General features: G+C 35.3%; 1 protein-coding gene across 1 annotated transcript in view; it reads right to left on the bottom strand.

The window, feature by feature from the left end:
• The window catches only part of cdk19 (cyclin-dependent kinase 19), a 278,819-nt gene that overhangs the window by 113,701 nt on the left and 151,381 nt on the right, over window positions 1-13,737 (bottom strand). The window contains exon 4 of the mRNA XM_028797596.2: window positions 10,367-10,507. Within this exon, the coding sequence (XP_028653429.2) occupies window positions 10,367-10,507 (141 nt within the window). The remainder of the gene's footprint in view (window positions 1-10,366; window positions 10,508-13,737) is intronic.

The following is a 13,737-nucleotide window of genomic DNA, read 5'->3' as shown; positions in this document are numbered from 1 at the left end:
TTTTAAAATTGCTTCTGTAACCCCAATGTTAAAAAAGTCTGGTCTTGATGCTGACAATATTAACAATTTCCGGCCTATTTCCCACTTACCTTTCCTGTCAAAAGTTCTCGAGCATGTTGTAGCTTCCCAACTCACCAATTACTTAACCTCTAATAACTTGATGGAACCCTTTTAGTCTGGTTTCTGGGCGTGGCACAGTTGTGAAACTGCTCTGCTATGGGTAACCAATGATTTGCTTATGGCAGCAGACTCTGGACAAACCAGCATATTAATTCTATTAGACCTCAGTGCAGCATTTGACACGGTCAGACATGACATTTTACTGTCCAGAATGGAGAATATGCTGGGTATCTCTGGCACTGCCTTCCAGTGGTTCAAGTCCTATCTGATTGATAGGCAAGAGTTTGTTAGTCTTGGCAACAGCAGATCCAGCTCAGCGCCAGTCACACAAGGAGTCCCTCAGGGCTCTGTCCGCGGTCCTCTGCTTTTCTGTATTTACATGCTTCCCCTTGGCCATATTAACCATAGCTATGGACTGGGTTATCATTTTTATGCAGATGATACTCAACTCTACTTCAATGTTAAAAGTGGAACTTCATCAGAGCTTTCTCAGCTCACAACCTGCACTTAGTGAAATTAAAACCTGGATGGAGCAGAACTCTTTAAAATTAAATTGCAATAAAACTGAACTCCTGCAAACTGGGACTAAAATGCAACTTAATAAAATGAGCTCCTTCCCAGTCTACCTTGGCGGTGATCTCATCAGACCTGCCTCTACTGTAAAAAATCTTGGTGTCATTTTTGATTCCTCCCTCTCTTATTCCACCCACATAAATCACATTAAGAAACTTTCTTACTTTTACCTCCGTAACATATCCCGTGTTCACTCCTTCCTCTCCTTCTCTAATGCTGAGAAACTTGTCCATGCTTTTATCACATCCCGCATTGATTACTGTAATTCCCTACTGGCAGGTGCCCCTTCTAATCTTCTATCACAGCTCCAGCTTATTCAAAACTCAGCTGCATGAGTCCTTACTCGAACCAGCAGCAGCGAGCAAATCACACCCATCCTTCTCCGTCTTCACTGGCTCCCTGTGTTTTACAGAATCTAATATAAAATCCTACTAATAACCTACAAAGCCTTAAATAACCTTGCGCCAAACTACATCAGTGACCTTCTCCATCATTATGTACCTGCCCGCCCACTAAGGTCCTCTGATTCTGGCAATCTTGTTGTACCCCACACTAATCTACACTCCATGGGTGACAGGGCCTTCAGCTGTATAGTGCCCCGACTCTGGAATGACCTACCGAAATTAATCAGGTCAGCTGACTCCATGAATTCTTTAAAAAAACAACTCAAAATTCATCTGTTCAGGAAGGCTTTTAGCTCTACTTGACTTTATTACCCTTCTCTCTGCTTACTTCTCTGTCAAGATGCTCATGTAACCTGTATTTGTGTGTGCGAGACCATCAATTATGTTGTCTGTTTTTTTTTCTCTGAATTCACTGTCGTAATCTTCTTTATTTATTTATTTGGTTTGTACAATGCTATATACTGTATACCCTGCCGTTCTTTCTTATATTCTGTTAGTGCCTTGAGCATGGGAAAGGCGCTATTTAAATAAAATGTATTATTATTATTATTACTTGCTTCCGAACTGAAGCGACTTCGCAAGCAAGTACATAATCATATATGTTATATAATACTGAAACATGCTTAGTTAGTAATCTGAATCAAATGGTTTCTTATTATGTATATAGATATATATATATATATATATATATATACCATTCAGGGTGCCTAAAATGTCATGAAAAAAAAACAAGTAAGTTAAAAACTTTTTTTTTTATGTTGTCTTTGTTATTAAGTGGGTTGAAACTAAAGACAAACCCAGCAACCTATTGTTTGGACACTTAAAATAGACAGACTTCTTGTATGATCAGCTATTTCTGCTGAAAAAATAACGTTAAAAATGCTGTTTGTCAGCCAAGAACCTCCAGTATAGTATGGGAAAAATGACATGCATACCTGTACAGACACATGGCTACAATGGCAGGAAAACAAATAATACTGAGAGTCTGGGTGGTTGCACTTGGTCAGTTATCAGATCTGCTGAACATAAGCCTGGTTGCTGAAAGAGCCATTCAAGACCGGAAACAGCAGTGAGATAAGAGATTTCTGGCAGTATCCCATCAAATGGGTATTGTAATTTTTAAAAGCAAAGAATGAACGTGCAGAATTTCAGGCGCTAATCTGCAGGTCCTTTTCTTGTGCATCCTAAAGGCAGAAGTGGTGACAACTTGACAAAGATTAGAATTAAATAAAAACTTGCCTTTCCTCATCTGGGCGAAAAAAAAAAAATGGAATCATCTGCCTTACACCCCATCAAATTACATCCAGACCTGCTTACTAAACTGTACATTCCCAAATCTAAATTATTTTTTGGTATAACAAATTACTTTAATAAATGCTGTTTCCCTACGTTGATGGACTGAAGGCAGTACCCCCGATGTCCGAATGACTATCATCATCAAATTCTTTCATGTAAAGCCTGAAAATAATGAGGACTGATTTAGATAATTTATGTTAGGTAGAATGCCCAGTGGGGGCTGGGTGGTCTCGTGGCTTTGGAACCCCTGCTGATTTTGTTTTTTTCTCCAGTCCATCTGGAGTTTTTTTTTTTTTCTGTCCTCCCGGCCATCGGACCTTACTTTATTCTTTGTTACTTAGTATTGCCCAATCTTATTTTTGTTTTTTATAAACTTTTCTTTCTTAATCTTGTAAAGCACTTTGAGCTACACCATGTGTATGAAAATGTTGTTGTTGTTATATAATCAATTTTGTCTTCTTATGAAAACCGACCTAATTAGTTAAAATATTAACAGAGCTGACCTGTACATTTGTCATTTTTTGCTTCACTGTATAATTGTAAATATAGTACATGTTTCAAATAAAAAGTAATATATTTAAGGTTTCATTGTTTAATCAATACCATTTAGAAAAACATACAAGTAGTATACATCTTAGAATATCCCATGAATCCTTAAGTTTCTTATCTAACATCAGCCATCTTTGTTAGTCTAGCACTAGACAAAAGAACGTATTACTCTTTGACCTAAACATCCTGTATCACCTTTCTTTTAGCCACATATCACACAGCAGGCAAGGCAACAGCATTTTGATAACTTTAAAAGCTGTGCATACTCACATATTTAGAATATTGCTAAAAATACAATTGAAAACAGTATTGAAGTTTTCCAAACAGAGGATTAAATTAACTTCTATTTCTATGGGTCCAATCCAGTAAACATTGGATTGGATGGGTCCAATCCAGTAAACATTGGATTCAGAAAGTATTTAGACTTCTTCACTTCTGCACACCTTACTGTGTTGTACATTACATTTTAAAGTTTGGGACCAACAGAATCTTCCTAGACATTTCTGTGTGGCCAACCTGAGTAAATGGGTAAGAAAGGTGTAGATCAGGGCGATGACCAAAAACCCAACAGTCAATTTAACTAAGCTTCAGAAGTCCTCTAATAAGACAGGTGAACTTGTCAGGAGGACAACCGCCTCGGCAGCGATCCATCAAGGAGGCATTTTTAATAGAGTGACTAGACAGAAGTCACACTTGAGAAAAGATTCTCTGGTTCGATGAGACAAAAACATAACTTTTGAGGTACTTACCCTCAGAAATACAAGAACTTATTATCTTTACATTAAACTTTTTTGCTTTAATGCGATAAATATGATATGTGTTTTTGTTGAATTGGTTGTTTCAAGGGTCCTACTTTTCCACCACCTTGGAATGGTACAGTGGTCAATCTCATGATTATCCCCACCCTCACGCCTGAATAACACCCACAGATAATGTAACTCCTCCACTTGAGGGACCCAATTTTAGGGAACAAGCCATTCTTTCATGAGAGAGGACCAACATCTCATATTTGGAAAGGGCTAATTCTAACCCCAAATCACACTCAACTGAAAACCATTCCTGTGCACACTGGAATATATTGAGGCCAAGAGGACAACATCATCTGCAAACAGTAAACATGCAACCAAAAATGCAAATAAAATTATGAACTGAAGAAGAGATAATATGTACCCTTGGCAGAGTCTAATGACCAGAAACCCCTCATAGTAGTGGTTTGCGGTACGCAGGTAAAAACAAGACAACGGTAGAAATTTGTAAACTGGGAGAAATTTTTGGACGTCATTTTAGCCGCAGTTTAGCATATTAGGAAGCAGCCTTTGTTACCTATCACAAAACTGTGTTGCAGCAGTGAAAAAGTGGGCTTCTTTATGAAAACGTTAAGGACCAATGGAATGTGGTACTTAGCCATGAACGAGGTGCCTTAGAAAAAAAAATGTTTTTAGTACAGCTATATTGCTGTCTCATTCTCCTCCAGACAACTATACAATAATAACAGAAAAAATATAATTTACTAGCAACACATATTTTTTAGTACATGTAATAAAAAAAGACCATATGCTAATCTGAAAACTATCATTGCTCCAGTTATTTCAGTTGGCTAATAAACTATTTAAACTCACTGGAAATTGCAGTATAAAGTTTTTGCACACTTGGAATTCAAAGTACATCACCAGCATCAATCTGACATGGGGAAAAGAGAACAAGCGAGGTGGCAAACTGTGGGTGGAGCGATCTGTGTGTAAAAAAACACGGAAATGGCTCATTTATTCACAATGCTTCTAGAGCCCAAATGATGTATGCAAATACAAGAATGTACAATGGCCTTTCTTTGTGAACATGAAAGGACCGAATATGGTATTTGGCCATGAATGCGGTGCATTTTAGAAGAGGGAAAAAAAAAAAAAAAAAAAAAGAGTACAGCAATACTAAAATGCTGGCACACGTATTGAATTGCATAAACAAATTCATACATATTAAATTACACATGTACATGCATTGTTTTGCTGGAGATGTTCATAAAAACAAAGAATCGCAACTGTTTATTCTTGCTTTTGCATACATTGCCGGGTATGATGTCTGTAATGTTTTCACACACCTTGCCATGCTCTTCAGTGTTGTTTACTGTACACGCACCTTATTCAGTCCACAATTTTCCACCTAGTTTGTTCTCCTTTCTCCAGGTCAAACTGGTGCTAGCTGTGTACTTTGTATACCGGCAGCTTTAATGCTCTCCACCACTTGGCACTTTTTGATGCTTGTATTACAAGTTGTATGAAGACATTACAAGAGAGGTGGCACATTGTGGACTTTTTATTAAAGATTTTTTGCACTGCTGCCAGACAGCTGTGCAAAAATACTGTTTTCATTCAAAAACGATATTTATTAATTGGTTAATTTGCTCTCTGATTTTTTTTAAATTGCAGTTAACATGACTGTTCAGATATAAAAAAAATATTGTTTGAAACGTTAAAAAAAAATCCAGAAATTGTTTTGATATAAATTAAGTCAGAAAGATTTTGTTTTAGACATTTTTAGGTCTATACTGTGATATATAGCATTACACCCAAAATTTTGTAAAATCATGATATAATAATTTTGCTTATATCACTCACCCCTACTTTCACAGTAGTAATAATAAAGAGAACTAAATTGTAGTATTAGTGCACATACCTGCAAAAATGATAGGATTTTTTCTAATTTTCCAAGGGAAAAATTGAAAAGTGAATTAATTTTCATATCATGGTATGTGATTAGACATTTTTTTTTTTTGTTCTTTATTTCATCTTATACGATTTCTCGTATTAGAAATTTGTTAGTTTTCGCATACCCCTTGGGCTTAGAGCGCAGGGTCAGCCATTGTACAGCGCCCCTAGAGCAATTACAGGTTAAGGGTCTTGCTCAAGGGCCCAGCAGAGTAGGATCTCTTTTGGCAGTGACGGGGATTCGAACCAGCAACCTTCAGGATACCAGTGCAGATCCTTAGCCTCAGAGCCACCACTAACATTGTATTTTACAACACTACATTTGTTGAATTCTGTTTGACAACTAAAGTTGAAACTATTAAAATCAATGGACTAAAAATGTTCAGTTTACAGTAATCCCTCGCTGTATCGCGCTTTGCCTTTCGCGGCTTCACACTATCGCGGATTTTATATGTAAGCATATTTAAATATATATCACAGATTTTTTGCTGGTTCGCGGATTTCTGAGGACAATGGGTCTTTTAATTTCTTGTACATGCTTCCTCAGTTGGTTTGCCCAGTTGATTTCATACAAGGGACGCTATTGGCAGATGGCTGAGAAGCTACCCAACTTACTTTTCTCTCTCTCTCTCTTGCGCTGACTTTCTCTGATCCTGATGTAGGGGGATTGAGCAGGGGGGCTGTTCGCACACCTAGACGATACGGACGCTTGTCTAAAAATGCTGAAAGATTATCTTCACGTTGCTACCTTCTGTGCAGCTGCTTCGTGAAGCGATATACTGCACGGTGCTTCGCATACTTAAAAGCACGAAGGGCACTTTGATTTTCGATTGTTTGTTTTTCTCTGTCTCTCTCTATCTCTATTTCTCTGCTCCTGACGGAGGGGGTGTGAGCTGCCGCCTTCAACAGCTTTGTGCCGTGGTGCTTTGCATACTTAAAAGCCAAACAGCCCTATTGATTTGTTTGCTTTCCTCTATCTCTCTGACATTATCTGCTCCTGACGCGCACTCCTTTCAAGAGGAAGATATGTTTGCATTCTTTTAATTGTGAGACGGAACTGTCATCTGTCTTGTCATGAAGCACAGTTTAAACTTTTGAAAAAGAGACAAATGTTTGTTTGCAGTGTTTGAATAACGTTCCTGTCTCTCTACAACCTCCTGTGTTTCTGCGCAAATCTGTGACCCAAGCATGACAATATAAAAATAACCATATAAACATATGGTTTCTACTTCGTGGATCTTCTTATTTCGCAGGTGGCTCTGGAACGCAACCCCCGCGATGGAGGAGGGATTACTGTATTCTAATATTCACTATTGTCATTCATCCATTTTTAACACTGAACACATTCTAAGTTGTGTTCTTGTTTTTATTTTAAAGTTTTGTTTTTTTTTTTACACAAAAGGCCTTTGGTTCAGAACCATCTGTTTTTTATGTACACATACAGTGGATATCAAAAGTCTACAAATCCCTGCCAAAATTGCAGCTTTTGTGTAATAAAAAAATGAAACTAAGATAAATCCTGTCACACCTTATTCTACCTGTATTGCAGAATTGCAATATATACAAAGAAGATGAAAACAAATCAGAAATTGTTTATTGAAAAAGGAGGAAAAATCATACAAAAACCTGGTTGCATTAGTGTGCACACCCTTTAATAATCAAGAATGTGGCAGCATTCACAATCAACCAATCATATTAATCTCATCTCAAACAATACATAGTATACACCTGACATCAATAAAAGTGGCTCTGACTGAGTTCAGATAAGGTTTTGCTGTTCCTGTGGGGATTATTCTGATATCCTCTTGGTTGTATACCAAAGGGAAATAATATTTATTCAAAAAAAATGTTTCAATTTTAAACTAAATGTTTTCTTAGCATTCACACATATAGAATGCAATTTTTACCTCTGCTATGAAGCCAAAAAGTAGTTTCTTCACTTTATATTTGTGTTATAGGTTGTACAGATGACTTCATAAAGTACCATTACTGTTGGCAGTGCTATTAAGAGACTGTAGTAAAACACTAATTAACAAATGTTCTTACTAATTATTTCTGACACAGTGCTCTAGCAACATTCTATCTGGACTAAGGGTAAGAGTAATTTACAGTGATAAAGACTGAGTCACTGTGAGTGGAAGTTTATTCTGGAAGCATCAGATAATAAGACAAGACAATGCTCCAATTTACTAGGGTTCACCAAGAGACCATCTCGGTTAAAAGAACATTCTTGATAGAGATGCAGAAAGCCAATTGCTCCTTACTAAATGAACACCAGAAATGAATTTAAGTGGTAACACTGTATAGTCAGCAACAGCTTCATCAAAATAAACAGGGGTGTTAATCAAACAAGAGTCGATAAAAAACAAGATGCATCTATTTGTAACTGCAACCAGAACTGTTGCTTACTCTGATGGTCACACTAAGTTATCTATGAGAAGTCAGTGCACTGTACCAGTAAAATGCACCTATTTATTTATTTATTTATTTATATTCTCTTAGGAGCTAGGTAAAAGACCTTTTTTCTTGACAGGAATTAAAAGCACTTTCTTTAGGATTGTAAGTTTTTCTCTCCTATAGATCTTGGAGCTGGACATTGTGGAATCCTGCTTAACACTCTTGGTGGATCATTAGCTCTTATATCTGGCTCCTCTAAGCTTTGTTAGTGAACTCAGTCAAGGAAAAGTACTGTTACTTCAAGAAAGGAATCACATTATCAAAACTTTGCTAGCAGTAGCTGTGGTGTTATTGTGCCATAAAGTTCTTCAAATGAACCTGGTGCAGCAACATGCAAGTCCACACAGCGCAGACACCTTGTTAAAATTATGGAAATAGTTTATTTGTATAAGATAAATTAGATTGCTAAGAAGATAGCAACAGAAAGGCAAAGACCTTTGGTACTATGTAACTACCTCATGAATGGCTTTTCAGATAAACTTGTGGAATTTAGAAGATGTTCACTAAATTTGAAACAAGAGAAATCTGAGGTATAGCTAAACATAATTGTTCTCTCACTCATGACTGTGCTTTGGAATATGCTAAAATTCCTCAAAAACAACACTAAACAAAAATGCTTGTGAAGGTAAGTAGCTTTAATGTCAAGAAATACACAATCAATAAAAAGCATTAAACACATGTGAATTAATGAAATGTAAAATACTGCCAAATTATGGTTTTAAGAGTTTCCGATCACAGGGACTACATTTTTTCTAGATTTGTATCCACAAACACAGCTGCATGGCATTATCAAAGTCCATAAATATGCATGAAAACTACAGTAGAAATTAATACTTCAACTCTGTTTTATAGATTCAAAAATTATCTTAGATCTAAAGGACAAAAGTACAAAAAGACAATTTAATGTAATAAAAAACAATGTTAGAAATGTTTAAAGTGTTGTGAACAACCTATGAGCACCCAAGCCAACCACCATGCCAAACACCATACCCTGTATTTGATTTACATTAATATTAATATTTTTTATTGAGCATACAAAATGGCTGCCAATACAAAATAACCAAAACAGTGCCTTAACATTATTGAATCACTACTTCATAAAATAATTCAGCCAACATTTTAGATCCCCCATGATCACAGTGGGAAATGCATGTTGATAGTTTAACCCGTATCTGATCATAAACACTAGATGTCTAGGTTTGTAAAGTTATTGCTTTCACAAATAGCTGCAGAACTGTTAAAATGTATGCCTACTTCTGGATAATTGTTCTTTTAAGTAGATACAAATAATAGGAGGCAATCTCCACTTACAACAAATTATTTACAAGCATGCCTATAAAAAGAACACAAATAAATAAAAATACATAACTAGACATTGTTATGTTTTAAAATATTGTTTTAAAAATAAACAGAATGAGTTACTAGATGTGTTGAGAGTCTCATTTAACTTTATTTGTAAATTAATAGGCAGCACGAATATCAATGTGAAATTTGACAGTAAAAGCTGTCAATGGTATTCCATCTTAAACGAACAAGTAATATACCGAAGAAAAAGGTTTGTATTAGGGAATCTTAACATAATGCAGAGCCTACAAAAAGTCAACTCTAGGACGATAATTTCAGTAAATCTGATAACAATGGTTTGACTTGGCAACATAAAATATTCACAGGTTTAGCCCCAACAAGTTTTTAATTATCCATCTATATTTAATGCACTAGATGTTCTCACTGTGGTTTGTTTATACTGTAGTTTCATAATTACTATTGTTTAAAGAAATAGTTGCATGCAAACCAAGTGCCAACTTGCTATTTTACTTCTATACTGTACTACATTGCCAAATCTAACATACTAACTAGAAGATGAAATATATTTTATGTTTTTGCCCTATATTTTTGAATGTCCTGCCTATATGTGATAGTTTTGCGGCAAATATTAGTTGTGTACTGAAGCTGACACTTCATATTTATCTGCATCAGCAAGCACGCTTATACATTACAGGTAACTGTGAAATAATCTGCAGCTGTGTGCCTCTATGACTGGGGTATAATTAGATGCGTTTAGAAGCAGATTATGATACTTTTCAAAATCACCCACCAACCTGAAAAATCAACTGTCTCTCCATCTTATAATATGGTTTTTGCTGACACACAATTTATATTTTAAAAGTTATTGGGTGGATTATTTTTAAGTGAAGAGTAAAATATGATTGTGACATCTCTTCTGTTTTTTGTGGAGCCATTGACAAGAAAACATTGATTACTTACAAGGTCTCTATGTAACACCCAGTTTGCATGGAGGTAATGAATTCCATCAAGGATCTGATAAAGCAGTGATTTGACCATACTTCTTGGCAACTGCATGGGCTTTTTGTTAGCTTTTGAGGCACGGTGAAATTTAATAATATGCTGGAAAAAGAAAGAAAGAAAGATTTAATTCAAAACACATACACACACCACTTTAGTCTTAGACAGAGAAGTTTTAAGTACCAATAACTTCAATTCAACCCAAAATACTAAAAATCTATAAAAAAGTGATGTGGACCTTTAATAGCTCACATTAATCTGTGGTATCTCAGAAGATTTGTTTACTTTCAAATCCTATTCATTTTCGTTTTCATATACTGCACTGTTTAAAGTGCTTACATTTTTACTTTTTAAAATATGAAATTCATTATATGAAATTTCAAGTATACGCATAAGCAGCTCCCACAGTTGATTCTGCTGTCTCACAGTTCCAGAGCCCTAAACTGTGATCCTATTTTGACACTACTTTTGTACTGAGTTTGCATGTCTGTTTGTATTTTCCCCCCAATTCCCATAGATGTAGTGATTAAGATAATTGAAGACTCTTGTCCAATGCTGCAGGAATGTGCACTTGCACTATGATGCCCTGGATTGAATAATAAAGTTTGAAATTGGATTGATGGATTTCTGGTATTTAGTTTTGGTTAAAAAAAAAATCAAACTATATTCTGCCACTACTTTGGTGGATTGCACTTCTTTGCTCTGGTCTCATACACCAAGCAGAAGGGTTTTATAAGTCTTTTTATTTTCTTTACTAGTCTACTAAACAAATTTCAACCAATCTGTGTAACCTTTACTTGAAAAATGAATGCTCTTCTGAATGTGTAAATTAATAACAAAATGAGTGAGTATAATAAGAGAGTCTTATGACAACATTACAAATATCCTCCATAAAATCATGGAGGTGAATAGGAAAGAAAATTCAGGAACATATGAAATAAATGGGGGACTGCCCATCAACTTCACCTGAGTTACTTTTTGGCTTATATCTTAAGTAGGTACACAAATGTCTTTAACAGAACATTCACAATATTCCTTTGACTTCATCAATTTAGATGAACCACCATTAAAGTATTATATCAAGACTATTTAATTCAAAAAGCTTTCTAGTTGTGCTTGGAGAAGAAACAAACAATATAAACTTTCAATCACTTGGACAGAAACATATGTAGATTCCAAGTTTATGTTTATCATGTAATTAGTAAAGTGTAAAATAGTACAAAGAAGAATGTTATTTGCAAGTTTTCTCAGCACAGTCGACAATATACTGTATAATTTCAAACAGAGACACCTACACCCACTGACAAAACAAAGTATATATAGCATGCAAAATATACCTGTACATATGGAATGAATAATTACTTTGAAAATCTGAGTACTATATATATTTATCTCCTGTTTTTAAGTAGCCCATATTTATTGACAGCTCTTAGTGAAGTTAGTTTTCTAAGACACAAAACTCAGTAACATAGAAGGTCTTAAAATCAGCGAGATTTCACTGTTTTACAACTATTCCAAAAATTCCACTACTAACCCGTACACTTCACATTATTAAATTAAACTTTAAACTTGCCCTGTAAGAGTTAGAGGGGATGTGTGTGATTGTGCCTTCTGATGGAGTGGAGTCCCTTTGTAGGGCTAGATTCTGAGCTGTGCCCAATGCTGATGGAAAAGATACCAGTTCATGCGCAAGCATTTTAGAAATTTGAAGGAGTGGAAACTTTACCTCCTTGGCACTAACCCTGAGCATGACTCAGGCTTAAGATTCTATGAAAGTAGGGTTAAACATGAGTCAAGCTTGGGGGTGACATGTGATGATATACTTTATTTTGTTAAGCCTGAATAACCCACTGGGCCATCTAGTGGATGAAATAAAATAATGCTGCAAAATAAGTTTAGCTTTGTTAAGTCTTTTATTTTAGTTTTGTTAAGTTTACTCAGTAATATAATATGCCCAACTGATCTGGGTTCCCACTCTAGCACTTCTTGTTATAGGTAGATTGAAATATTCTAATCCTTAATAGAAAGAAGCATTCTATGGATATAATTCAATTATTCCCACCAAAACTGATCCCTAGTATTTAAATGGATCTTCGGCACATTACATTTACATTATATCCAGCTTCAAGGAATTACAGCACTTTTTTCTTTAACAGTAGAATCTCTCAAGCCTACAAAAAAAGTTGCAATCTCTGGGCCACCTTAAATTCCATTGCATCTCTCCATTAGCGTCTTTTGTTTTGCAAATGTGTTGATCAGCACACGCACCCTGCTATCCCATCACCCCACTGCTGCAGCTCAAGTTTGGCAAAAAGTTGTCCCAGCTCAAGTCTGTTTATCTGGGTGTGAGGTGCCTGGAGTTGTATAGGGTAAATAATATATCATTATTTGGAACACATGCATTTCATGTGCGTTCTGTGTCTACAACAATCTGGGTAAACGTAGGTTGACAGGAAATGCATAGCAAAAAATGTTGAACGCATAGGTTTTTGGTTACATTCCATATGAACTTCCAAAATTTTATAGCTTGTAGTGTTAAGTCTGCTTGTGGCATATAAAAGTTTCAGTTTTGGCCAAAACAGTGTGCAGATTTGTAAAATACAAACTTAATCTAAAAGTGATTTTACTATATATTATCTTGCTCCTTGATTTCAGAAGTTGGCTCCAAACTCCATTAGTGTAATTAAAAAAAAAAAAAAAAGTTGGTGAAGTCATCAAACTACTTTTACACTTCCTAGCTCAGACAAGATGTAGCTCCTACATGTGTTTTTAAGAATAATTGCCCTGTAACAAGTAGCAATGGAGGAAAACAATTATAAAACATTTTTGTGCTTGTTTTTTGCCTTTGTTAGCATACAAATATGTACAAAACTCTAAAAAAACATGAATTTATTTTTACTGTACTTATCCTTAAACTAGGCTAATATCTGACCTACTTGTATTATTCTGAAGAAAATAATTTAAATGTAACTATTTTTTATATAAATTAAACAAGGTTAGATGGTTTAGAAATGGTTTTAAATATATTTCTATTAGCATTCATAATAAATTGGTAAAGGCTCAAAAACAACAGATAAGCATTCAGAAATAAATAAAAACTAAAGCATACAATACGTTCAGTTACTCTCTAGGCAAGTTACAAGATTTTGACGTTTAAAGTAAAGCATGATTGGATTCTACCCAAATGTGCAAATCTGTCTATGTACAGTATTGCTTCTTAGAATTTGTAATGTTCAAAATCATTTTTACCTTCTAGCTAAAAATCACTGCTAGATTTTTTAATATTAATACTAAAGTAAGTACAAACGCAATAACCTTACTTTCAGGCAAGA

Source organism: Erpetoichthys calabaricus, chromosome 3 (genome assembly GCF_900747795.2).
Source record: "Erpetoichthys calabaricus chromosome 3, fErpCal1.3, whole genome shotgun sequence".
In the NCBI taxonomy this organism is placed as follows: Eukaryota; Metazoa; Chordata; class Cladistia; order Polypteriformes; family Polypteridae; genus Erpetoichthys; species Erpetoichthys calabaricus.
Note: the sequence above shows the minus strand (reverse complement) of the source record. Positions and strands in the feature narration are given on the sequence as shown.